Genomic DNA, 26,648 nt, shown 5'->3' with positions numbered 1-26,648 from the left:
ACAGTTGATGTGTTACGTTTGATTGTGTTAGTCAGGGACCAGGATGGTGGGAAGGGTCAAGTAGGCAAGAGATTCCCATCAGCACATATATACACACACACACAAACACACACACACACACACAAACACACACACATACATTTAATTGCTAGTGTCTCTGTTTTTAATATTTCACCGGAAAAGCAAACACTGCTATACAAGAGTGCTGCTATACGTACTGTTTCTGCTCGCATTACATTATAAATATGAGTTGATTTTAAAACCTCATATCCCTAAACTGAAAAAAGAAAGACTTCTAAAATAGGCTTTTAAAATCTCTTAAGATGACTGATTTCAGTTACAGTATGTAGATGTCTCATTTTACCCCAATTTTTCACATTACCCCCAAAACAATTCACACCTTTTCCTGGGAGTTCTGTATGGTTTCAGTTTATAATACGAACAAAATAAGCTCTAAAGCTTCATATGTACCTGCACAATATTACCTGCAGTACCTGTGAACTAAGCTGCTTGTTAATGAACCTAGCTAATGTTAGTGACAAATTCACTTTTGTGGTTTATTTTGACAAAATTTAGTTTATTTGAATTAAAAATGAAATCAAAACAGTTACAGAAATTTAATAATTTGTGTCTACCTGTATCAAACCAGGCTAGTTAACTAGCACCTTAGGCTAGGAAAACTAGCTAAATATTGTTGTTGAAAGGAAAGTTTAATTTAACAAATTCTTAGAATAGAAATAAAAATCATAGAAATCCTAGACTAGCAGCTGAAGTTCATGGTTGCATTTTTGAGGTGAATATTCATGTACAGTCATAGACCCTGGCATGTTTACTGAGGCTAGTGAAGTAACTCTCATTATATCATGGACATGCTACTTAACAGCAAGCATATTAATTATTGTATTTTTTTTTCATAGACTTTTTTTTTTTTTTTTAAATATCACGGTTAGTGGTCCTTTAAAACTTGCCCTCTGTTTTGAATGTGTGTCTTTAGATTTATGCCAGCTCCTGTCAGCTGCTTTGTGAAAGCCACTCATACAGGTTAGCCAGTTGGCTATGGTTACACTTTTGGCTTTAGACAGATCTACAAACGTGAGTGGGGAAAATCTGTGCACATCCATAGACCACTTCCTGAAATTGACGTCAAATTCAGCCTACAATCTTCACCATGCCTACATAATACCCCCTGGTTTCTCCTCACTTTTTTCATTCCCTTTATTTCTCTCTATTGCACTCTCCTTTTGTCTCTTTCTTTCATTACTGCTCTCTTTCTCTTTCTTTTTTCTATCAAAGGAATCTATTCAGAGTGCTTTTCATTTCCGTTGCCTTTACCACTTGGCAGTGAACATGGCACCTTATTCATTTGTTTTCAGCCAACCATTATTTCTCCCTGCTTTTCCAAACCCACTTCAATCTAAGACTGTGGTTGGGTTGTTGCTTCACAGCAAATATAGTTGCTGAAGTTTAGTCTGCTTTCATACATAATGTTTTTTGCATTTCACTTGTTTTGATTTCTTGTCACTTCTTGATAAAAGTCCTAGTGGAAAAACGTTTTACATCTTAATTTCTACATTCCAATTTTCATTTTTTTTAAAGACGTTTTACACCTAAAAAATAATACAGTTAAATTGTTAATGTTTATTAAGGGCAAGTTTATTATAATTAACAATGAGGATCTATGTTAATGATTATACTGATGATGATTTACAGTTTCCCGTCGGGCTAAGTGTTCCCGGGTGCTGTCCTTACTGTAAGCATGACCCTAAAGGGCCTGCATGCTCTCTGCCTTGTCCCATGTGTATCAGAGACCATGGGAAAGGAACTCAGTCTTATTCTGGGAACATGGCCTGCAAACCCCCTGCCTTAAAATAATTATAACGCAAGTCCTGCTTCCTTTTGCGTGTTTATTTCTATTCCAGTGAGGGACTAGTAGCATTTTTATGAAGTGAACATCCCAGAGTAGTGTTTTAGGTAATAGTCCCAGAGAAGTGTGTGTGTGGGTGTTTTCATTCCTGACTTAATGAAGTTTCACCTCGTTTTTTAAAAGCTATTAAAAACCCACACTATTTCCTGTGCATTTGATGGTTAAATGAGGGGTGAAAATGTCACAATTATTAACTAAACCACCAGGCAAATAAATTCTCCAATATTCCCATATTCATGATTTGTTTGCAGAGCAAACGCCAGTTTTAAAATGAAAGTATATTTAAGGGGAGTGCAATAATATACAAAATTCTACGATACAATATGTATTGTCAGCTTTGTACAAAGATATGATAGAAAAAAGGACAACATATGGTTACCATTACTTATTATAACACCTTAAATATTTAGACAACTTATAATGGGTTTATATAATTAATTAATAAAACAGAAAAGTGACTCTCCTTTTGGTAATTATTAATGGCGGTACAGGATGTGATCAATAATACAACTATGTAGAGCTAAAAATGTAGATTACAACCAAATAGCAGTCCATTGAGTCATTTGTTCTTGAGCCATTGAGAAGCAATCAGATACTTATTCTTCTTGTCCCAGATGCCTCGCTGCTTATTAGTTTATCCAGAAGTTTAAAGACATTGAAATAAACGCATGCAGTACTAATACGCTGAACTTTTTACCGCAGCACTTACTCACCACTGAGGGTCATTGTGCTCTTAGGCAAGGACTATTACTGTGCTCATATCTCCAATATGCATTACAACAACCAGACTAAGAGCCAGCTATGGGTCAGTTTTTAGTTTTTTTTGCCAGCTTTGCTGTAAAAATAGCCGTTTATTAAATTGCTGTATCTGTAACAAGAACATTTCCGTGACGTAATAGTCAGCTCTTTTTTTACTAACCCCCATTTTTGTTTGATTCCTCCTCCAGTTTTTTTGTCCTCCACCTCCTCCAGTTCTTCCGCCTTCGCTGGTTTTCCCACCCTCGTCCGGGCTTGCGTTTCAGCTCTAACTATTTCCAGACCTCATCAATCCCCCACCCTTTATTTCTTCATCTCTTTCCACCCACAAGAGTCATGCCTCTCTTTTTCTGATTACTCCTTCGCTAGTAAACTCATAAACTCACACAACTTGAGACTTTAAGACTTAAAGGCAAAAACACCGTGAAACACATCAAATATGTTTTTTATCAAAATATTAATGATTTTTTTTTAGCAATTCTAGTGCCAAGTTATTGGCAGGTTTTGTAATGTATTTTCAATTCTGGTAAAAATTAGTGGTTTGATGCCGTGATGATGTCGCACGTGGTGATACTAGTGCGGTTATCGTTGAATTGAAACAGAGACTCGGCTGATCTTAGCGATCTACAACATGTTAAGCAGAGTGGTGCTGGTGGTGGTGTTAGCATAAACGATTTCTATTTGAGCAGTGTACAGATAGCAAATGGACAGACCAAAATGACTAAAGTGCTGCTTCAATGTTAATCATTAACACCTTTTCTTACAACTTCATTTGTAGGAAATTAAACAATTGAACCACAACCACTTTTGTTCAAAGTTGAAAAAATATCTCAGATCAATTTCCCCTCTCTTTCTCTCTCTCTTAATGCCAGTTTTACTTACTGACACTCCTGACCTTTCTCACCTTTGACCTCTCTCTCTCAGTGACCGTTATATAAATCTAAACAAGAACAGGATCACTGTTGTCACTAATCGCCCATATCTACAAAACACTAATGTTTATTTCTTTAAACAGGTGATGAGTGATGTAACCAAGCTTTTTTCAGGACTGCTGCTTTCACATTTACTCTGAATGAACAAGGCAGCTCATTCACTCTGTGTCCTGTGCTGATGTAAACCTGTTCATGCTTGATCTTTCCTGTGCTTCATGCATTTAATGCCTGCTAAAGGAAACATTCATTGCTATAATTTATCAGTTTACAGTGCTATCGGTTCACGATAGAGAAATATAAAACAATGCTGAAGGTAATTGAATTAAGCATAGTCCCATGAGTGTAATGGAGTTAGGATTGGACTGGATTTCTCTGTGTGCTCATATCTCTGCTTGGATCAGCACGGAACAATTTGGTGACTTGATGAAAATGAAGGAAGATGAGAACCATTAGGTTTTTGCTGATGCTTTTAAAGCACTGCTGTTCGAATATTTATGTGCTATTAAGAATAAATACCTCCCTTTAGGTAGGATGACCCTGTCTAAAGCATTCAGGAAATGCTGGACTTTATACTTTTTTTTTGTTTGTTTTTTTTTATTTGCAAGGGGTGAAGAGTTGTTTGCAGAAAAAGACGACACCAATCAGCCACTATGCAGAGAATCCATGTCGGCCTTCTCTCACTGGCACCCTTAATAACAGGTAAGAGACTAAATTCAGACTGAGATGGTTTATACATATGGATGTGTAACTGCAATGAATCCCTGACATTTTAGACATTTAAATATCTGAATATCCTTTTTTTAATTTACACAAACTATATTGATAATTATTAAACAAATATTTTAGTAAGTTAAGCTACTTATTTTGGATACATATTATCATACTAAGTTTTTGTAGCTAGCTCCTACATACTAAATTTGTTTTCTAGCTAACTCTAACATACTAAAGGTTTTTGTAGCTAACTCCTACATACTAAAATATTTTTTTGCTAAATCTAACATACAGTACTAAAGGTTTTTGTAGCTAATTTCAACAGACTAAAGGTTTTTGTAGCTAACTCTTACATACTGAAAGTTTTATAACTAAATCTAATATACTATAAGTTTTTGTAGCTAAATCTAACATACTAAAAGGTTTTTGTAGCTAAATCTAACATACTAAAAGGTTTTTGTAGCTAAATCTAACATACTAAAAGAACACCTCATGCACAAAGATTTGAAACAAAGCACATTTAGAGCCCTAGAAATATTAACTACTGAAATTTTTAAAACATTTGCAAAAGAATAACAGTTTGACAGTAGTATCAAATCCCCACAAGTGCAGAGAAAATTAGAACATAAATAGTACAATCCTATTCCACATCTTAAATACATGCTTACCACAAAGAGCATATGATGCATTATGGCTGTACAATATTGTGCATTAATGCCTAAGTCAATATTGAACAAATAACCCCCATAACAAATCCAAAATGTTTTTTTGCCTTGCGAGTAGTTCAATTAACCTCAGAGACTCAGATGAGTGTTTCTGTGGGCGTTTTAATGAATGCCAGCATTTGCAAACGGAAACAAATGGAAATTTTGCTCAATTGCTTTTTCATGTTACATCAGAGGTTCATTACCAATGGGTGATTGAAAGCAAATGTCACCTGTCAGGAAAAATCAACACTGTGAGCACAGAAAATAAATTCCATTTTGAACTGCTTACATAATTCATATATTCATTTAGTTTCTTTTCATTTATTCTTGGTTTATAGTTTATTTCTATTTTGCTTATGTTCCTTAACAACTAAATGTGCATCCATCTGAATGTCAGATGACTGATCCAGATGTTGAAATTATTTCTTTGATTCCTCAGGAATGCAAAATCTGAAAAATAAAAACCTTTCCTTGATTCAGGACTCTTGAAGACTTTTTTTAAAACCTTTTTGCAAATGGTTTGTTAAAACATTCTTCCATTGTAGGCTACAAAAAAACATTCACACACAGTTACACTAAGCCCATTCACTCCAAATGTAAAACTTAAAGTAAATCTTCAGGTTCAACAGAATATTGCATTATCAAATATTTCTAATAATTATGATAAAATGCAAATTCTCTCATTTTTTCCCCCAAAGATATTGGGACTGTCATGTCATTTGTGAAAGTGCAAGCCTATTAGCCAAATTATAGATTGAAAGTGAAAGTAAAAAGATTTATATTACGTACTGTAAATCAGTACTTTCTCACTAGTAATGTCTAGGTTATTAGTAGCGGCTAATGAATAGTAGTTTTTTTGTTTATTTATCAACTCTGTTACTAATTTAATGGAAAAACCATTAAAAAGAAACCTTTGAATGTTGGAAAATAATAAAATATATGATATTTCACAGAATATGCCAGAATGAAATTACTGTACCAGATTTTGTCATCCCTTAAATACTCAATGTTAAAATATTGAAGATAAGGTTTTGCAGGATTGAAGATAACAAAGAATACTCTTTATTTGACCAAATGTTGACAGCATAGCCTAATAATGTCAATGTTGTTGTTTGTGATCTGAAGCCCTCCTGATCCTCCTGCTGTGTTCAGCTGGTTCTGGTCTTGAACTGAACCCCAGCACGAAAGAATTAATCCTGCTCGCTAATACCTCTATCTCCATTACCTGTTCTGGCTGGGCGCCTGTCTCCTGGCACTACAAAAGAGATGAGAGGGAACATCAGATCAGAACAGAGAACCGATCACGCACCTCGAGCGTTCTCCACCTGGCGAATGTGACATGGAGAGACACAGGAGTGTATGTGTGCTCTGAGAATGGTTCAGCGGAAAGCAGAGAGGTGACTGTCTATGTGCCTGGTGAGAAGCAAAGCATTTGCACATTCACTGATGATACATAAACAATATTACATTCAAACATTTAATTATATATAAATAATATAAAAATATATTTTTTAAATAACATATTCTTAATTGAGACCATGGAATTATACTCTACATAGATACATGTAAGGTACTAGATATGACACTTCACACACACTTTCCAGTGGTGTTTTTCATCCTTGTACATAATTTGTAAATAAGTATTTTTTTTTACTTCATTACTCTCTCTTTTACTCACTCTTTCTCTTTATGTATCAGACCGAGATTGTAATCGTAGTAATTTATGTTTATATTAATTTGATGGATAATTGAGTATAATGTATGTATATATACATATTTTAACATATTTGCAGCACATCTAAACATTTTGGGGATCCTAAAATTGGTCACTAATTTCCACCCAACTATCCGGTTCTCTTCAGGCATGTAACTTCTAATGAGGCAACAGGTTAACACATGCTTTCTATAATACACATGAAGCAACCATCAGCATCATTTCTCAGTGCTGCATATTCTCTGGCCCACATACAGTAGACCTCTTTTGCCATCTTCCACATTCATAAGCTCACAGGCATCTGTGATTTGCTAGTATTGCTGTGATTGGCATCTCTCCCACTTAAGGAGCAAGGCCAATTTTACTCCCTTGTCTCCCAATCATTGATGGCAGTAGCATCATTTGGAGTCTCTGACGTTGAATTTATGTTGAATTTTCACCACATAAGCTCAATTACAACAATCCTTTTTATACAGCATGTAATATTCCTTTATTACAAAAACGTTTTCTATTCTGTTCCCTCATTTCAGACCCAGACAACTGGTTTTTGGAGAACGACTTTCATGCAATCACTAAAACACGCGATGAAGGGACAGTACCATGTCTGGTGACAGACCCAAAAATAAATGTAACACTCTTTGAAAAAGAGAGTGGGAGCCAAGTGGCAGGCAAATATTCACCGACGAGTGGCTTCACAGGAATACTGGAAGACAAGATTTACAAATGCAGAGGAGAATTGAATGGAGAGGAAAAGTGGACAGAATCATTTTATGTCTTCAGTATCATTGGTAAGTGCATATGGCAATAAAGGACATGAAAACTGTTTATTTCATTGTTTATAAGTCTTCCTTATAATACAATAAAAAAAAAAAATATATATATATATATATATATATATATATATATATATATATATATATATATATATATATATAGAGAGAGAGAGAGAGAGAGAGAGAGAGAGAGAGAGAGAGAGAGAGAGAGAGAGAGAGAGAGATAGATATTCATATTTATTTGAATATTGAATATGTAATATGGTTTACATGGGTTGGAGTGGAAGATCATGAGTGGCCTGATAGAGGGCCTTGACCTAAACCTTACTGAACACCTCTGAGATGAATTGGAACACTGATTGCCCTCTAGCCCTCTTCAACTCACCTACATCAGTACCTAATTTTTCATTTTAAACTGGTGTCTATAACAAATGAAAACTCTCGAAATTAAGTTTTAATAACTTAATATGTGTAACTCATTAATGTTTTTTTAAGGTAAATTTATGAACAAGTCAAATCAAGCTTTTATTGTCATTTTAACCATATATATAGCTGAGCCAGTACACAGTGAAATTAAACATTTCTCCAGAATGTTGTGCGACATAAAACAAGATAAAGCTACATCAAACAACATAGAGCTAAATAACAGAACACAGTGCTAAGGACTAAAGTAAAAACGTGCTGTTTTACTGACTTTAAGATCAACCTACGGTGGCTGAGAAGTGCAAAACACATTAACAAATCCTGAAAACAAAATAACAAATCCAGAAACAAATTTACAAATCCAAAAACCAATAAACAAATCCGAAAACAAAATAACAAATGCAAAAACAAATGAACAAATCTGAAAACAAATGAACAAATCCAAAAACAAAAAACTAAATAACAAATACAGAAGCGTGTTAACAAATCCAAAAACACAACATTTCAGACAAACCGGAAAAGGTAGGTATAGTTTGCAAATGGAACACTTACCGATCAAGTCACATTGTCATCTATTTAAGATGTACATGATCTTTGTCCTGTAATAAGATGATAAATGAACATAGATTAGAGTTTAAGTCTGACTCATTTCAGACCACCTCAGAAAATGAGCACAGTGCTGAGACTGAGCAAAAAGTGCACACTACATTATTTTAGCAATTCTGTTTATTAGTTCTTCTAAACACAACAGGTCATGAGTACCATGAGTACTTATCTCTGTGTTGGAAGAAAAACAATATCTTCACATTTGCACAACATCTGTCCACTTTGTTTTCCCAACATTTCTTTTGTATTGATGTTCCCTTTCCACAGTCTTCAAACAATGCTTGTAATGTGTGTCTCTGTACCTCTTGTTCACATGGCCACAGTTCCTGAGGCACTGGACACCCACATCAATGCTTCTAAGACGGTGCTGAAACAAGGCGAGCCGCTCAGCGTCAACTGCACGGCCCACGGAGTTGAGCTTGTCTTCTTCTCCTGGGACTTCCCGAACAAAGATGTGAGTGGGCTGAAAAATAAACTGCCCCATCTCATTTTTCTTCCAGCTCCATGACCCCTCAAGGAAAAAAAAAAATTTACAGTCCAAATTATCTCAAGATGTTCTTCCACACCTAATCCCTGAGAATCTTCAATGGATAACACATTTTTCTTAAAGATTTGAATCTGCTGTAGGAAGACAGAAACATATAGGAGTAGAGGGAGGAGAATGCTGAGGAGAAAATAACTAAATGCTGAAGGCTATGCTAGGATTTACACTGCTCAACATTATTAGCAGGAAGCTGTCAAGCTATTAATGTGAATAGCATGATTCATGGTGTTGTGGGTCTTTGATGGTTATCAGAAAATATAAGTCGCATTTTATATATAATCAAAGCGTTGTGCTTTTCAGTTTGCTTTGCTGATTAGAAGAATGCATGTATTGTATGGCTCTAAAGAAGTGCATTAAGTGCAATGAGAGTTGTGTTCGATTAGATTCATGTTGCCCTTTAAATCTAGTTAAAAGCTTTAATTGTTGCAGAGTTTTTGCCTTCTATTTGTTCTTCTTAATCTCTAGATTAGACATGCGATTTCTAGGTCTTAAACAACAAATCAATGAAGCTTCCACCTAATTAAAGGGGATGCCACACTTAAGTAATAATCGCAAGCCTCATCTCCTTCAAACAGTGAATGTTCAACCAAGTCACATTAGATTTAATCTTAAGTAGCACATTATATGAAGGCCAGATATAATTATCTATAAATTCACTTATCGCATGTCTCATACTGCTTTCTTTAGGTACTATTTACATCATTTAGAATTATTACAGAAAAGGCCATACAGTATATAGAAATAAAGCATTTGTATTATGCTATTTAAAATCACCCACACCACGTCATCACATCATTCTAAATTATTAACAGATTAACAGATTAAACTTTTTAAAATCATTAATTATTATTATTATAAATAATTCTCATAATTATATACATTTTTAAATGTGTTTTATGATTTTATTGATAATTTCCTACTGATAATTCAGTAGGACAGATCTTATTTTTTAAAACTTAAAGGTATTGGGGTTGAAATGCAATTTGCTAGCAATCTACACTGTATAAGCCTAATGCATGTTTATAAATAATTATAACAAATGAATATAAAGCAGTATGACTGCATTGGAACTTGAGATGAATGTAATGTTTGTCACAGAGCACAGCTGCAGTGGATTAGTCAGAGGCTAATGTGATTTCTTGTTTAAATCAAAACTCTGACTTATCTAAAAGTAATTTATATGAGCTTCATAACACAAACGTGCAAAAATAGCATAAAACTAATTTATAAAACTCAATTCCTTTTAATGCAAAATATCAATGATACACAGCTTTCAAATGTCCCATAATGCATTAGCTATGCATGACTAATTCTTACCTGGTGAATCTTTTTGACATTTTGGTTACGTGTTTAACCATAGGATGGAGATGTGGAAATCTTGACAGACATAATCTCAGCGACCATGAGCATGCGCTCGTTCCTGAACATTTCCCAGACCACTCTGGCGCACACTGGACAATACATATGCCATGTTCAAGAGAGCGTGGGCAACCAACGTGCATCTATTAGTATCGACATCACTGTGTTGGGTAAGAACATCAGCTTTCATCTCACATTATAGCACGTGTGGCATTTACTTTCATTTAGATAAATGGTCCACTGAAAATAAAGAAATATTATTATTTGTATATTTTTCCATCATCTACTGTGCTATAAAAGGAAAGGTAGCTAACATGAGTAAAAGTGGCTGGATTTGTAAAAAAGAATTCTAAAATTTATAAACAAAAAAATTATTCAGTATCTGTGATGCTGCTGAATAATTTCCAACAGCGCATGACTTGCTTGTGCAGCACTTAACAAGTTAGCTGAGGCATTAGTGAACATTTCTGGTTAAATAATGTGTCTAGGTTGTTTTTTTATTTCAGGTCAAGTCAAATCAAGTCAAGAGGCTTTTATTGTCATTTCTACTATACACAGTGGTACACAGTACACATTAAAAACGAGACAATGTTCTCTGGAACCCTGGTGCTACACTAAACAACAACATAGAGCTACAACACAACACAAGCTACATAAAGTGCATTGAGTGCAACCTAATGCAAACAGTGCAGTACAGACAGACAGTGCAGACAGACAACACAAGACAACACAAGACAAGACACAAAACCTGAGATAGCGGTATTTACTTTTTTAAAGTATCTAAACAATGTTTTAAACATAGATCATTCATGTTAAAATGTGTAATTATTTCCAAAAGTTTTGCCAAAGTCAACACAGCTCCTCCAAATGACCAGTTCTGAACTGTATGTAATGTATGTAACCATGGTTCCCAGAGGGAATGAGACGCTGCATCAGAAACGCGTTGAAAACGCCTCCGCATTGTCCAGGCTCTAAATCACATATATAATTAGTCCAATGAAAAGCGCAGCATAACCGGTGGGATGTAACATGTAAACAATGTAAAGACATGTAAAACTTCAGGGTGGACGGAGCCAACCATTTGGCAAACTGTTCTTGAAGAAATTCCAAAACTAAGCCGACTAGGCAGTTAACTAGGTCTAGGCGGTGTTGTTCCCAGGCACCATGTTGCGGTGTACAACATCCTCGTGGAGGGAGCTCTGGATTAAAGAATGGTCTCTACCACCTCGGTAGAGCTGTGCCCCTTCAGGGGCCACAGCCTCCACAGCTTTAGGCGGGGGTGTATTATTGCGCCCCTGCCTGAGATAGAAGATAGAATCCCTCCTAAGAGGAAGCTCCCATGGAGGGTGTTCGAGAAGGCTACCATATGCAAACCATTGCCTGTCCAGCCACCATGGGGCCACCAGGAGGAGATGGACTCCGTCCCAGCGGACTCTCTTCAAAACTCACTATGGAGCATACCATGGCATCCAGCCCTAGAGGGGCTGGGGTTGTTAGGGAAACCCAGAGGGAGCAGTGTGACATCTCTTGAAATGCAAGCAGGTCCACCTAAGCTCTTTAAATTTGTTCACAGATTTGCTCCACCACCTTGGGGTGGAGCTGCCATTTTTCCGGGCCTCAGCCCTTGCCTTGAGAGGGTGTCTGCTCCCTGGTTTGAGCGGTCTTGTCTCTTAAGGGAATCAGTCTCTTGAGACTGACCTCTGGCATACCTAGAGCGCTGGAGCTGGCCAAGCTCTGAAGCACAGAGAGTGGCAGGGTTAAAGATCCAGCTCACTGAGGGTTTGGTCGTCATCTCCCGGGGCTTCGGCCTTGAGCGTTGTACCAGATCTTTTGCGGGGAGTGCACATTGCAACGGTCTGTCTTTGCACCATGCAATGCAGGGAGGTGCCGGGTTGTGGTGGTAGGGGCTGTGCCCACTGAGCAGCCCCAATGCGATGAGGTGGGAGGAAGGTGGGAGGCTTCCTGAAATCTGTAAACGACTGCATAAGCACCGTCGCCAAACAGGCCAACTGGTGCCAACTGGCCTTTGAGCCAAATATGCCTCTTTGTGGAGGCAAGGGTGGCCATGGACCGGCCAATGGCCTTAGCGGTCTTTTTAGTAGCCCTTAGGGCCAGGTCTGTAGCACAGCGGAGCTCACAGACCTGCTCACCAGCTGGGACATCTCTCACGTCCAGCTATCGCATCAGATCGGCCAGATAGACCTGTAGCACAGCCATCTTTTCAATCCGGGGCATCGCCCCATAGCCACACTCCCTCAGTCCTACTATATTCGAATACTTTATTTATTTCTGATGAAGCTTGAGTTCCTCAAGGGGAACTACATTCCATTTCTGAGGAAATTATGTCTTCTAAAAAAAAAAAAGGAAAATGAGAGAATAACTCATGAGCTAACTTTGTTGCTTCAGTTTATCCCTTCATTTTGGATATTTCCCATTGCTTTTATATTATATTTGACAGCACAGTGTCTTTATTTATTTATTTTTTTTACAATGGTTGTATATTATTGCTGACTGCAAAACATGTTTAAGTCAGGTAATTTTTTGTGAAGTGGTACCTCAGTGGTTAAGACATTGGAATGCCAGTAACACCAAGCTGGTCAGCTGGTCAGCTGGTTCTTAAGCAAGGCCCTTATCCTCAGCTGCTCAGTTGTATGAACAACACAATTGCAATTCACTGTATATACAGTATCTCACAAAAGTTATTACACCCCTCACATTTCAAAAAACATCTTATTATATCTTCTCAAGGAACACTACTATAGAAATAAAACTTAAATATATTTTAGAATAGTCAATGTGCAGCTTGTATAGCAGTACAGATTTACTGTCTGCAGAAAATAACTGAACATACAGCCATTATTGTCTAAATAGCTGGCAACAAAAGAGTACACTCAAAGTGACGAACAGCTGTATGTATGTCATGTAACCATGCAAAGCCACATGTCCTATTCATCATGTTCATGTTTTTGTCTGCTTGACAGGACCATACCGATTTGTGTATCTTGCATTAGAGCAAGTTTAAATTCTATAGTATTGTCCCTTTAAAGATATACTAAAATGATGGATAAAATTCTCACTTCTCACAAGAATACTCACTTTTGTGAGATACTCTAAGGGCTTCTGCCAAATGCCATGAATGTAAATGTATTTTTCAGTACAGTAACAGTATTTCTGTATTTACTCACTCTGTGTAAATGTTTGTAACTAACTTGTGATGTCAATCATAAATTATGAAATGAAACCTACATCAACAGCTTTATTTAAACGACATGTTGAATCAGCCCCTCAGTCTTTAAACGAATGCTGGCTTTCATGGCTTCTCCTCTAACTCAAAGATTTAACTTTAGAGCAACTCACAGTTGTGAATGTTGACATTCTTTTGAAATGAGGTGTGTTATTTTTAAGCAGCGACCATTTCAAAACCACACTTTACATGCTGCTACACACACTGCGGTGCATTTATTCTTTCCCTGTATCCCTGGATTCCTGCACCCCCCTCCTCCAAACACTGAGTTTCTATGTGGGGAAGGAAAGAGCTGACTGGAACCAAACCCAGCTGAATAGGCTGCTTTGTGAGAGCACCAGTGCTTCTGCAGCACACGTGCAGCTTTACATAGTCTTAATGCGCTTCACAAAGTTTATTACATTTGCCTGCTGAAAGTGATAATGAACTCGCCTGCTTTTAGTTGTGAATTATGCATGGAACAAACACGCATGTATTTGTTAGGTGCATTAATAATAAGGCAGAGTGGTGATGTTACTGATATTCTATTACTGCTTATGATGTTAATATGTATATATTCTTTCGTTACATAGTTACATTGATTTCAGACTCTATTTTTTTTTTTTAATTAAACAAATTAATTTGTTTTTTGCATTCTTAATTTCTTGTTACCTCTGGTGTATTTTTAATCACTCAAAGCCAAATAGCTCGTCAAACCTATATATAAAGTCAGATTGAGTAAAATAAAAATTGCATAATTTACATTTAGATGACATGAAGACATTATGATTTTACAAACTATACTAACAACTTAAAGAGTGCAGTACTAAAATGCTAATAAACAAATATTATAACAGCAAAAAATGTCATATTGGTATGCATTTATAAATTAAAATATATATCCTGAATGTATATATTTCTGCAAAGTTCCTTTGCTAGAGTGTCAATTGTTAGAAAAAGCTATATAAATTAAACTAAACCGAACTGCATTATTAATTTAGAAATAGTGAAAAAAATAAAGTGCATGCCAAAAATGCTGTGAGGAAGGAAAGGGTCACAACCTCTTGGTTTTATTTGCAAAATGTCAATACAATATCTAATTATAAAACATTTTTGTACACAATCTACTTAATATAGTCATAAATTCAAACATCACTGTTTTTTGTGATTTTTCTATTATGCCATCAGTTGCTCAGGTCATTGATAGATGAGTGCTAAATTATTACATTTTTTTATATTTATAAAATCTTTGTAAACAAACATTCATGACACATTGAGAAATGTGTAGAAGGTACACACAGATACTTAAAAATACTTTCTTTCGGCTTCTCCAAATAGGGGTCACCACAGCGGATCATCCGTATTCGTGATCCGCATGTTTAATTTGGCAAATTTTTATTTATTTTTTTTTTTTCTCTGGATGCCCTTCCTAACACAACCCTCCCCATTGCACTAAGAGTGCACTAACTTGTGCAACCCTAATGGCTGGGTTTGGTTCACTGACTGGGGATCGAACCCGGGCCGCAGCAGTGAAAGCACCGAATCCTAACCACTAGACCACCAGGGAACCAGATACTTTAAATTAATGCACAATTAATACAAATTAAATGATACAGTACAAATAAAACAATGAGTTTAAACATTGCAAACACAACAGACACTACATCTCACATGATCAACCATAGGGATCACCAATTGCACTTTTTTTCCCCTTCATATAAAGGCAAAGTAATGTTTACTGTAATGTTCATTGCAATGTTAAGAATGTTTCCAGGTATTGACAAAAAGATTATCTCTTAGAAAATATCTTGAAGAGAGATTATTAAGATGTTTATGAAGGTCTAGACAAGATACCAGTGATAAACCATCATGACTAAATTATAATATCTTCCATGACATGGCATTGGTATGTAAGTTTCCTGAAGCAGGGTTCTAAGGCACTAGTGACAGAGTATATAAACCTTAATTTTTGTATGAATGTTTTTGTATAAGCCCCTCAAGTCTTAACTTCTTAACTTAAATTACTCTTTCATTTATCTTAAAGCATATTTGTCAGTAATGATATGCTGTTGAGTAACTTGAGTTAGATAAATAATAGGAAAGAGAAATCTGTAAGTCTGAAAGTGCTTTTGAAGTTTAAGATGCAAATGCTGCACACAGCATGAGTGGGAAACTGGTGTATTGCATCTTGTTTTTTTTGTTTTTTTTTTTTAGAGAGAGGCTTTGTCAAGCTGAGCTCATTTCTAAACCCCAATGTCTCAGCATTACCACATGAGAATGTGGAGCTGAGAGTGGAGATAGAAGCCTACCCCAAGCCTCACATCCGCTGGAGCAAGGATGGAGCCACGATCAACGGAGACAAGGTCATCAGCATGAGACAGGAACAGGAAACCAGGTAAAAAATGACCCCATTATTGCACAAAAGAAGCAATTGTAGTTTATTTGACTGCTTGCTTACTATATGCGTGTCTCACGCTGCTGTAGGTACATCAGCACATTAACGCTAGTGAGAGTCCGTCTAGAGCAGAAAGGATATTACACCATTCATGTTTCTAATGAGGACGATTCCAAAGAGATGACCTTTGACCTAATGGTTAAGGGTAAGAAAGTTGCCTAACTCTACTCTCTATCTACTGTCTATAAAACGCTTTCCAAGCCTTAGGCAATTTTTTTATGTGTAAATAAATCTACCTGAATATGTTTTCTGTGCTCAGTTCCTCCTCAGATCACCGAACTTTCAGATCATCACCTGCCGGAGAAGAAGCATGCCGTCACCTGTGTGGCAGAGGGAGTCCCATCTCCCACTATTCGGTGGTTCAGCTGTGAAAGCATTCACAAGTGACTACACACTTTTCATCATCACAATCATCCTCTTTAACTGTGTCATTCAGATTATTTTTGTTCATCATTCAGACCACAGAATATTTCAACTTTTGTCATGTGATCTACATGTCTAGCCTCCTAGAAAAAGAATGCATAAAACGTACACTTGAAACTTAATATAAAATCATAGTATCTCACTTAGAATGTGCTCAACTGGCAGCTGCTTTTTCCAAAATATCTTGCAGTACACTTTTTCTCCTTTGGGTGGCCCCCATTCATTAAGAATCACTCCAGCTGTAAAGGCCAGCCCCAGATGTTACACAATAGCTTAGGTGTCTTATAAACCTCCAACCTTTCTGACACACTAATGTTTTTTATTCAGAATAAGAATAGACAAAGCGTAAGTGTTTCCATTATAGTTGGCTTTGAATATGCCTTTTATCATGCTGAAGAGCTTCTGTTCCTGGTAAGCATTAAGTGAGCATGAGAACACTTTTGCAAAAAAATAAATAAATAAAAACAATTTCTATGATTTATTCATGAGCTGTCATCTTAATGCCCTGCAGAAACTTCAGCGTGGCAATGATGATACTCTCATCCGGCTTGGTTTAATGTGTTTCTCTCCCAATGTCTATTTCAGATGCAGCAACAAAAGTGCTGTGTGGAGCCCTCTAGTGGCAGATACAGAAAACATTGACATTGTGACTAACACCACCTATAACGAGAGCCGCAAGATCCACCAGGTGTACAGCCAGGTGATGTTTCTCCATCCTCAGCACATCACTGTCCGGTGCCAAGCCGGAAACGAGAGAGGAGCTCGGGCACGAGACATCAGGCTTGTAACAAACAGTGAGTGTCCTGGTTTGAATTAAATTATTACTATTATTATTATTATTATTATTATTATTATTATTATTATTATTATTCATTGATGAGTATGTTGTCTAGCCTGCTTTCTAAGACATTTTTGGTTTACAGGTAAAAACAGAGATGATGGTACATATGCAATGGAGCAAATGTAACTGTGAAAAGACAATTCGTTGGATCCAAGGCAACAGGCCAATTTTGGAATGGCAAAATGTTAAGCTTTAATTGTCTTAATAACAAATCACTGGTCTGGAAATTAAATTAAGAATTTAATTTGTTCAGAAATTTTAAAATAAATAAATTAACCAAGCATTGGATTGATTTTCCTTTGATTTCTTTAAATCCTCATTACTGTTCCTTTTAATGTTGATCATTTCAAATAGTTGATGAATAAAACATTTTGTGAACCCAGACATGTGTTCAAACATTTTAATCATGAGCATGATTTTAACTTTGCATAAAAGAAGACTGTAAACATGAATTTCCCTGTTTCTACCTTTTTTTCCCCCTGACGCTGTCCACAAAAGTAAAAAGTAAAAGTAAACAAGTTAATGGTGGCACAGGAGCTCTCCTAAGTGCAATTATTTAATTCATACTCATTTTTGCTGCCCAGGGGTGTACATGATTTTATTCTGAGATGATAACCAGAATGCACAAACAAAAAAAAAAAAGATCTATTTCTTCTACAGTACACATATTAGAATTTAACAATAGGCAGAAATTAGTTTTACAATTTCAATATCTGGCTTTTCATCAAAGAAATTCAAACCCATGGTCTCTCATGAGGGTCTGAAATTCCCCATTCTTGTTTATACTTGATCATTCAGATTTACCTCGAGTCAGATCAAATTAAGGCTCAGTATATATAAAAATAAGCAAGTTCCCATTCTAAGCCTCATGCTGTTTCAGCTCCAAAAACAAGGATAAAAAGCCCTATATTGCCAAGCCTCACAAAGACTATAATAGAATAGGACTATAATCGACTAAACATCATTTAAAATAAACAAAACAGTGAAAGGAAAAACCCTGTAAAACCAGGTCAAAAATAAGTAAAATGTTGGGTGTTTTAGTTTTTTTGTTAAATGAATGCAATAGAAAGCATATTATAACATTCAAGCGTACATCTTAAATGCACAATACACAAAACAAAGACTAAATGAGCTAATAAAGATTCATGCATGGCTGTTTTGATGTACCAATTACATCATGCCACCAAACCATCTCATCTATATTTTGATACATTACAGTCATTACAGTTGTCTTTTCCTTTTTGGCTTGTTAATTGCCAAATATTGTGTGTATATATATATATTTGCTGAACAAAAATTAATTGTGTATGCTGAATCTATTGCCAGATCTGGTCATGCATAACTTTGCTAAATAATATGTGTCTTTGTCTTTTCAGCTCTGTTCTCACAGGTGGCTGTTTTGGCTGCTGTTCTAGCACTGGTAGTCATAGCCATCATTTTTATTATCATCCTAATCGCTGTGTGGAAGAAGGTCAGTGGCATTTCATTTTTATACATGTATTTTTTTTTAATGTTTTTTAAGTTTGAACACAGTGGCCTTTCTGCAATTACATAAATTTTTAAATCACACGCTTTTTATATACATTATTACATGGCTTTCATTTAAAATAACTTTTAAAGGGCCAATCTGTGTCTAATATTCTGAATACGTTTTTAACTGCAAAAAAACATTAATAATTTGCCACGTTTCCAAGGCTTACATAAGCAACCCATTGTAAGCAAACAAACAAACAAAATCCTCATTAAACAATCAATGTAATCATAATTTGTGCATATAAAATGAATGGACATTAGATTTCAAATGTAAGAGATATCTTAATAACAATAAATAAAACTTACATATATAATATACTGTACTTTTACCAAACTGCATTATAACTATGAAACAAAATCAAAACTCTATCAAAAATATACGAAGAAAAATAGAAACCAAAGGGATTTCCAGGTAAAAATGTTAACCCTGATATAAACACTACAGTACTAACACAATTATGTGCTTGTGTGTTTGTGTGTTTGTGTGTGTGTGTGTGTGTGTGTGTGTGTGTGTGTGTGTGTGTGTGTGTGTGTGCTTTTGCAGAAGCCCCGTTATGAGATCAGATGGAAGGTGATTGAGTCTGTGAGTCAGGATGGACATGAGTACATCTACGTGGACCCTGTTCATCTTCCCTATGACCTGGCCTGGGAGATGCCTCGAGACAGTTTGGTCCTTGGTACATGCTAGGACTTGATTTCAAATTAAAAACTTAACTCTTATAGACCGGAAATATTCCGTTACATCTTTCTCCACATTAATGAACAAAATCCAAAAAAAACATAGAACCATGTCAATGGGAAGAAACATGCAAACTTATTTACACTCTTTCATACTGGGGCATGTGATTGTGCTCAGAATTAATTAATAACATTCAAACTCATGATCATACAGCTTTGATCAATGAAGTAATGGTGATTAACTCCAAATAAAGATCAGCTGTTTGAGCACAAGTAAGGACACTTACTTCGACAATGTAGTGTGTTACTAGTGCAATTATTTAATATGCAGTGACATGACTACATCATACATATGTATTCCAACCTTCCAATTTTACACATTGCAATAATTATACACTTGAGTAATTAGACAAACGATATTAGGAACATCAAATAAAGTTAAAATCACTCACTTAAGTAATCATTTGAGAGCTACTACAATGATACTTACACTTTTTTTAGACTAAATTGGCCATTTTCATTGGTGCTGAGACTTTTCAGTTAATATGACATCATTTGCAGTAAGGAAACATAGTGAGGATGGATGATCCCTAGTTTTTGAGGTGCATTGTGGGATTTTTTTTAGGGAGCAAAAATTCCAGAGCACTGAAAAGCTTTTGTGATTAAGATTCTTAAAATGGCCGAATCCTTGATCAGTCTACTGACAACTAAACTATGGAACTGTTGAGACACAACCGTCATCCAACTACTTTGCAAAAACAGTTTGAAAAAAGCTTTCTGTCTGCTTCTGTTTGAATGTTAAAAATAAATGAAACTGTCTTGTTTGACTCTGAGCAGGTCGCACTCTGGGATCAGGAGCATTTGGCAGAGTGGTGGAGGCAACTGCATATGGACTCACCAATTCCCAATCTTCTACTAAAGTGGCTGTAAAAATGCTCAAATGTAATGCAATAAAACATGTTGATTTATCTAAAACATCTTACTGCATGCTTTTTCACTTAATATTATGCCTAATATAATTGTGAATTTAACTTTGTGGTGTCCTCTAGCGACTGCACGTAGGAGTGAGACTCAGGCTCTGATGTCTGAGCTGAAAATAATGAGTCACTTGGGTCCACACCTCAACATTGTCAACCTGCTGGGAGCCTGCACCAAACAAGGTAATGTACTGTAAAATAGCACATGAGCCAAACATATGGAAAACACAATTGGTGCTTTGTGGAGAGTAAATGTATTCTCATCTCATTTCATCGTGTGAAGGTCCTCTGTACCTGGTGACGGAATTCTGTCGATACGGAGACTTGGTGGACTACCTACACAGGAACAAGCAGAGCTTCCTGCAGAACTATGCTAACAATAGCCAGCTCATTAATGGCAGCAACAGCCACATCAGCATTGACTCTGGTGTGCCTTCTGGGAAAGGGTATGACAATGAAACATGCTTGTGATGCTGCTTAAAAGTTTCTGGCAGTCTTATATAAAGAAAAACAAAATTTAATAAATAGTACCAGTAAAAAATAAAAGTCAGAACCATTCACACCTACACATTTTCTTTAAAAAGATTCTTTATAAAAGTATTAACTGAAGTGCTTTTTTTAATTAATTTTTTTTACATTCACTAAACCTGGTCAATGCTTTGATGAATAGCTATGATTAATTTCATAGGCTTTAAAGTGATAAACTTAATTCAAAGAAATGTAGCTGTAAATGTAATTTTTATCATATAAGACTGAAAATATATGATCTAACCTTAAGACTGAAGTGTTAGTCATTTGTATTTGGGGGGAAAAAAGTAAAATAATGGCGAACACATTGAAACAAATTTAGACTGGGTCCATGTAATTTTTTCCAGGATCTCAGGAACTGCTCCAGAACTTCCTACCCAAATTTTAAACTGTCGCTAGGTGTAAATTAATGTGTGACCATGTGTGTACAAGGTGCTCCAAAAGGTCTACAAAAAAGAGAAAAAAAAATTATTTTGTAAAGAAAGTTTAACCATAAGTCTTTTTACGCTCCTTATAATATGTTATGAAATATTTCCATCCTGTAGCTATGTGTCATTTGGCTCTGAGAGTGATGGTGGTTATATGGATATGAGGAAAGAAGATATGACTGAATACGTGGCAATGCAAGAGCTGACAGACAACATCAAATATGCTGATATCCAGCCATCTCCATATGAGTCACCATATCAGCAGGACATCTACCAGGAACAAGGTAGACACACATTAAGACAAAAAACATTGTCTTAGTGAATTGTACAGTCAAGTGTAAAAAAAAGTAATAGTACAAGAGGCTTGTTTGAACAATTATTTATAATTTACCCATTAGGTTTAAAAATGCGTGCTTAGCTACATACAGCTGTTATCAATTCATTACACTTAGCTCAATATTTATTTAAGGAGCAGATTTAATTAGACTACCCTCATTTTTGGAAACAGTCCTTCTTATATCATTAATCAGTTTTTCTATCTTCCTAAACCAAAATAAAACAAAAAAGAAAATCATAGATTTGAGAGGATATCCACTGAAGTGGACCATACACTGTATTTAAAAAACTTCCTTTAAAATAAACCTTTAAAGGCTGAAATATTATTAAAATAAAATCATGGCTTAGTGTGTATGTATTTTGGCACCTAGACATAAAATGCCTGAACATTCCAGCCAGCTGTTGAACAGATGTGTTTTTTTAAAGGTTACTTAAGAAAAAAAGAATGCTACTGGCAGTATAGTCATTTCAGGTCTATTATTATAATCATGTAATGTTGTATGTATTAATAGAGTAGTGTGCTTGTGTGTATTTGTGTTTCAGGTCACAGAGTAGACCTCTCACTGGTCATTAGTGATTCTCCCATTCTGAGCTCTACTGATCTGGTGGGCTTCAGCTTTCAGGTGGCCAAAGGCATGGAGTTTCTGGCCTCCAAAAATGTACGGAATGAGATTTCTAATCCAAATTTTGCGCAGACGAATGTCACACTGAACGTTACAAGTTTAGTACTGTGTGCTGTCAGTTTACTATATAAACTGTATTCTTTACTATATTTTACATACTTATCTCAAAAACAGTTAGAATATCTATTCATAAATATTAGTCTGTATTTAATAAAAAATGAATGTGCACTAATAAACGCTCTTTGGGTCTTCCAGTGTGTTCATCGTGACTTGGCGGCTAGAAATGTCTTAATATGTGAGGGAAAACTAGTGAAAATCTGTGATTTTGGGCTGGCCAGAGACATCATGCATGACAGCAATTATATCTCCAAAGGCAGCGTGAGTAAAACCCTAATCCATTCATGTGAATAGAATACAATGCTATTAAATCCTTCATTCATGTATAGTGTTATTTATGTCTGTACTTTTAAAACTCTCTAACAGCTGGAACCAAATTAATTGCGTGTGTAAACACTTGGCCAATAAACTTGATTCTGATTCTGATCAGTCAAAACGTTTTGTAGAATCCTTTTGTAGAACAGCAGTTTGTTCCAGGTGGTCCAAATCACAGGTTTATATAAATGTACTCTCATAAAGAGTGATGTTTTAATTAACTAAAGTTTTAGTAAACAAATTAAAGTTAAAATATTCCTCCACAGGAACATTTTAAGTCAAAATGTCTTTAGTGCTTTTTGTAAGCATGTACACTAATCTGAATGACTACCATCATTGACACTAAATATTGTTGGGTTTGTGTGTTTTGCAGACATTCTTACCACTAAAGTGGATGGCCCCAGAGAGCATCTTCCATAACCTCTGCACTACCCTCAGTGATGTCTGGTCTTATGGTATTTTGCTGTGGGAGATATTTACTCTAGGTGAGATCTTCATTATTTTAATCACAATTACATCTGGGTACAAGTAAATGTTTTATTGTTTAATTTGTCCATCTAGGATCAAAAACTTATTAATGGCTGATTCAAATATTATATTTCTTCTAAATACTATTTTTACAGGAGGAACCCCATACCCAGATCTGCCTATGAATGAGCTCTTCTATAATGCTCTTAAGAGAGGCTACCGGATGGCCAAACCTATGCATGCTTCAGATAAAATGTAGGTCTTATCTAATTTGTCCATTCTGTTTAAATAACTATTAGTTACTTAATATAGAGAAGTTCAGTTTAATGCAACTGTGAAACATCAAACCCAAGAAATCCAAACCCATTTTTGTTTCTTTCAGTTATGAGGTCATGAAGAAGTGCTGGGAAGAGAAGTTTGAGAAGAGGCCAGACTTCTCCTATTTGGTGCAGGAGATGGGGCACATGCTTACCGAAGGCTATAAAAAGGTTTCCACCACTCTTTTTTTGTTTTCATTGCACAATGATGCACAAAATGTTCATGCTCATGTTAGTCATCAAGTGTCGAATGCATAGTAATCCTCCTCTAAATCCAGACTGTCAGACTGCTGAATGGCAACAATAAATCTCTCTGTCTCTCTCTCCAGCGATACTCCCAGGTCAACGAGAGCTTTCAGAAGAGCGATCACCCAGCTGTGGTACGAAGCAAGCCCAGGGTCCCCTCTCCATTCCCATGCACACTCCCTCCCACTTCCCCTTCCACCATTTTCCCTCCATCGTCCACACCTAACCGTTGCCTGGAGGCTGATCAAGATATGGCACCTCCACTTTATAACGGTTACATCATCCCTATTCCTGACCCCAAGCCAGAGGAAGAGTGCCAGGAAGTCAGTATGCCAACAGAAATTCATTCAAGGTAGGGAAAAAGCTTCCTGTCCAACATAAATACATGGATTAAACTGGCAAAGGCACAGGAAAGATGCTGCAACAGTCCTTTTATGTTTCTTAGATTGCTCACATGGGCATGGTCTCACATGGTTGGTTACATGCTTTGGCCATTGTCTGTTTCTTTTAAAGAGATTAACATATAAACAAAGTTTTTAAAATCATTAAAAACAGGTGTTCAAATAAAATGCATTGAATAACTTTATCATGGACTCCTATGATATACCTATTATATGTTATTTTTTTCTTTTGTATCTGCAGCTCTGCAGGTTCTGAGGCAGAGACAGCATCATTGGAGGCTCCCAGTGCAGAACACGAGTTTGCTGATCAACTGAAGGAACACTCCTTTACTCCTGATGCAGAGGAGAGCTTTCTGTAACACCATGTTGCTTCCTCTTACACTGGAGAAAATCTGCTACTGACATTCAAACAAAAAGCAGACACAACACCTGCCACTGAGGTGAAACAGTAGTTATTTCAGACCACTAATTAATATGTTGATGCCATAAGTTAATATTTCATAATGACACTTGAACTTGCAATCCATTGTACATAGAACTCAAACTCTAAAAGTGCTTCGGCCATTGCTAACAGCAAGTTTCTATTTATATGTCTAATCTCTGAATTTGATATTAATTGGATATATTAGTCATATTAGTGTGATTACCAAAAATAAATTGCATATAATATGTCAACTGTCTTGATCATCTTTGCTCGCAAAACTTCACAATCACAATGATCTTATCATATTAGTAAAACTGGGTTGGAAACAGTTGAATCTAGCGCAGAAAGCTAAAATAAGCTTAGAAAGTTTTTAAAATACCGTATTGTAACAGAAAGCTATCAGGTACAATCAAGATTTATCAACTTTTGAGTTTATCAAGTATGTATATTATTGTTTTACCATATTTTGTAATTCCAAACTAAATGACCATTCTATTGAACTTTTTCCAGTCGGTGGTTCGTTTTTTGGGTTCCAAGTACAATGGATTGCATTGTAATTATTTTGTGGTCACAAATTACACAAGTGTTCATGTTACAGCATCACTGAATCCATTACATGTCATTCCATAATGTCCGAAATATTTTAATTCATGGCCAAACCATCTTTTTTTGTGTTTGTTTGTTTTTTATAGCCAAACCTTGTTTTGTTTCTTTTATAAGAAATTGCATTGTATAAGTAAGAACCGTTAGAATAACTACAGGCAACTAATATCAGATGTAGAATTTCTTACAGGGCAGATGAATTCCAAGGAGAATATATTATACTGGGATAGTATACTACTATTATAGTGGTAACATCTGCATTTCTAATGCTACATTCAATTCTAAACTCCATTGCTGAGTAAATGAATGCACTACAGGCCCCTGTGTTTATAGGTATCAGAGCTATATAAAAAAATAAAAAGGAACAGTCTGTTTTCCTCAAAAAAAAAAATTGTTGAGTGTAAATGTTGGTACATTACAAAGTTGTATTTATGTTAATTAAAATAGCCAGAAAGCAAATGGTATTTAGGCTTTAAAAATGCCCATTGGAGGTCATGGTTTATATATATATATATATATATATATATATATATATATATATATATATATATATATATATATATATATATAGTCATAGGGCTTATTTCAAAATGCCAGGCATGCTCAGAAACTAGCAGAAATCCCTACTTTAGGTTGGGGGGAGTATTCTGTAAGCTTATTGCTTTTAGCTGAATATAGTAAATATAGTACATTTTCATTAATTTTGTGCTATGAAACATATAGACATTGACAGTGGTCCAAGTTGAGGCTTGCTTTTAACTGCCCTTATATGTTTTTAGTGCTTGGATGTAAAACCTTTAAAGGTAAGGTAAACAATTAATGTTATTTTTTATTTTTTTCTAACTTTCTCAACATCAGCTGAACCCTGCCTCAGACTGTCTTCTATTGGCTGACACATAAGTAGTTCCAGTGAATGCAATTTTTATGGTTTGATGAGTGCTGATTTCAGCACCTTGTCTTTAGTAAAATAAATGGCATGATGTGCATTTTTGAGAGATCTGACAAATTTAATTTGAAAGTTTTATGCCGGCGAAGTCAAGCGAATTTTTCAAGCATGTTACTATAGTATATTAAAAACCTGCAACTGATACACTCATTATTAAAGGTATATGTAGTTAAGGAAAGTACTTAACAATCAGGTTGTTCTTTTTTCAAAGAATATGGAATTAAGAATGGTACATTATAATATGCGTAAACGTCTATAAAATGAATGTGCAAACAATGCATCATCAGTATTGAAATGACATTGTATGTGGCATCAGA

At 35.7% G+C, this 26,648-nt stretch overlaps 1 protein-coding gene across 1 annotated transcript in view; it reads left to right on the top strand.

Moving 5' to 3' along the window:
- Positions 1–24,774, top strand: part of pdgfrb (platelet-derived growth factor receptor, beta polypeptide) — a 34,355-nt gene extending 9,581 nt beyond the window's left edge. Inside the window, exons 2-23 of the mRNA XM_046859257.1 lie at positions 4,218–4,311; positions 6,156–6,446; positions 7,275–7,532; positions 8,870–9,000; positions 10,451–10,619; positions 15,887–16,067; positions 16,157–16,272; positions 16,387–16,510; positions 17,136–17,344; positions 18,768–18,862; positions 19,469–19,601; positions 20,440–20,544; positions 20,652–20,762; positions 20,863–21,025; positions 21,653–21,819; positions 22,415–22,530; positions 22,750–22,872; positions 23,300–23,411; positions 23,550–23,649; positions 23,777–23,882; positions 24,041–24,309; positions 24,600–24,774. Of these exons, the coding sequence (XP_046715213.1) occupies positions 4,263–4,311; positions 6,156–6,446; positions 7,275–7,532; positions 8,870–9,000; positions 10,451–10,619; positions 15,887–16,067; positions 16,157–16,272; positions 16,387–16,510; positions 17,136–17,344; positions 18,768–18,862; positions 19,469–19,601; positions 20,440–20,544; positions 20,652–20,762; positions 20,863–21,025; positions 21,653–21,819; positions 22,415–22,530; positions 22,750–22,872; positions 23,300–23,411; positions 23,550–23,649; positions 23,777–23,882; positions 24,041–24,309; positions 24,600–24,717 (3,246 nt within the window). The 5' untranslated portion in view covers positions 4,218–4,262 and the 3' untranslated portion in view covers positions 24,718–24,774. The remainder of the gene's footprint in view (positions 1–4,217; positions 4,312–6,155; positions 6,447–7,274; positions 7,533–8,869; positions 9,001–10,450; positions 10,620–15,886; positions 16,068–16,156; positions 16,273–16,386; positions 16,511–17,135; positions 17,345–18,767; positions 18,863–19,468; positions 19,602–20,439; positions 20,545–20,651; positions 20,763–20,862; positions 21,026–21,652; positions 21,820–22,414; positions 22,531–22,749; positions 22,873–23,299; positions 23,412–23,549; positions 23,650–23,776; positions 23,883–24,040; positions 24,310–24,599) is intronic.
- Positions 24,775–26,648: the final 1,874 nt, after the last annotated feature.

Source organism: Silurus meridionalis, chromosome 10 (assembly GCF_014805685.1).
Source record: "Silurus meridionalis isolate SWU-2019-XX chromosome 10, ASM1480568v1, whole genome shotgun sequence".
Classification (NCBI taxonomy): Eukaryota; Metazoa; Chordata; class Actinopteri; order Siluriformes; family Siluridae; genus Silurus; species Silurus meridionalis.
The sequence above is the reverse complement of the archived record's forward strand: the minus strand, read 5'-3'. Positions and strand labels throughout refer to the sequence as shown.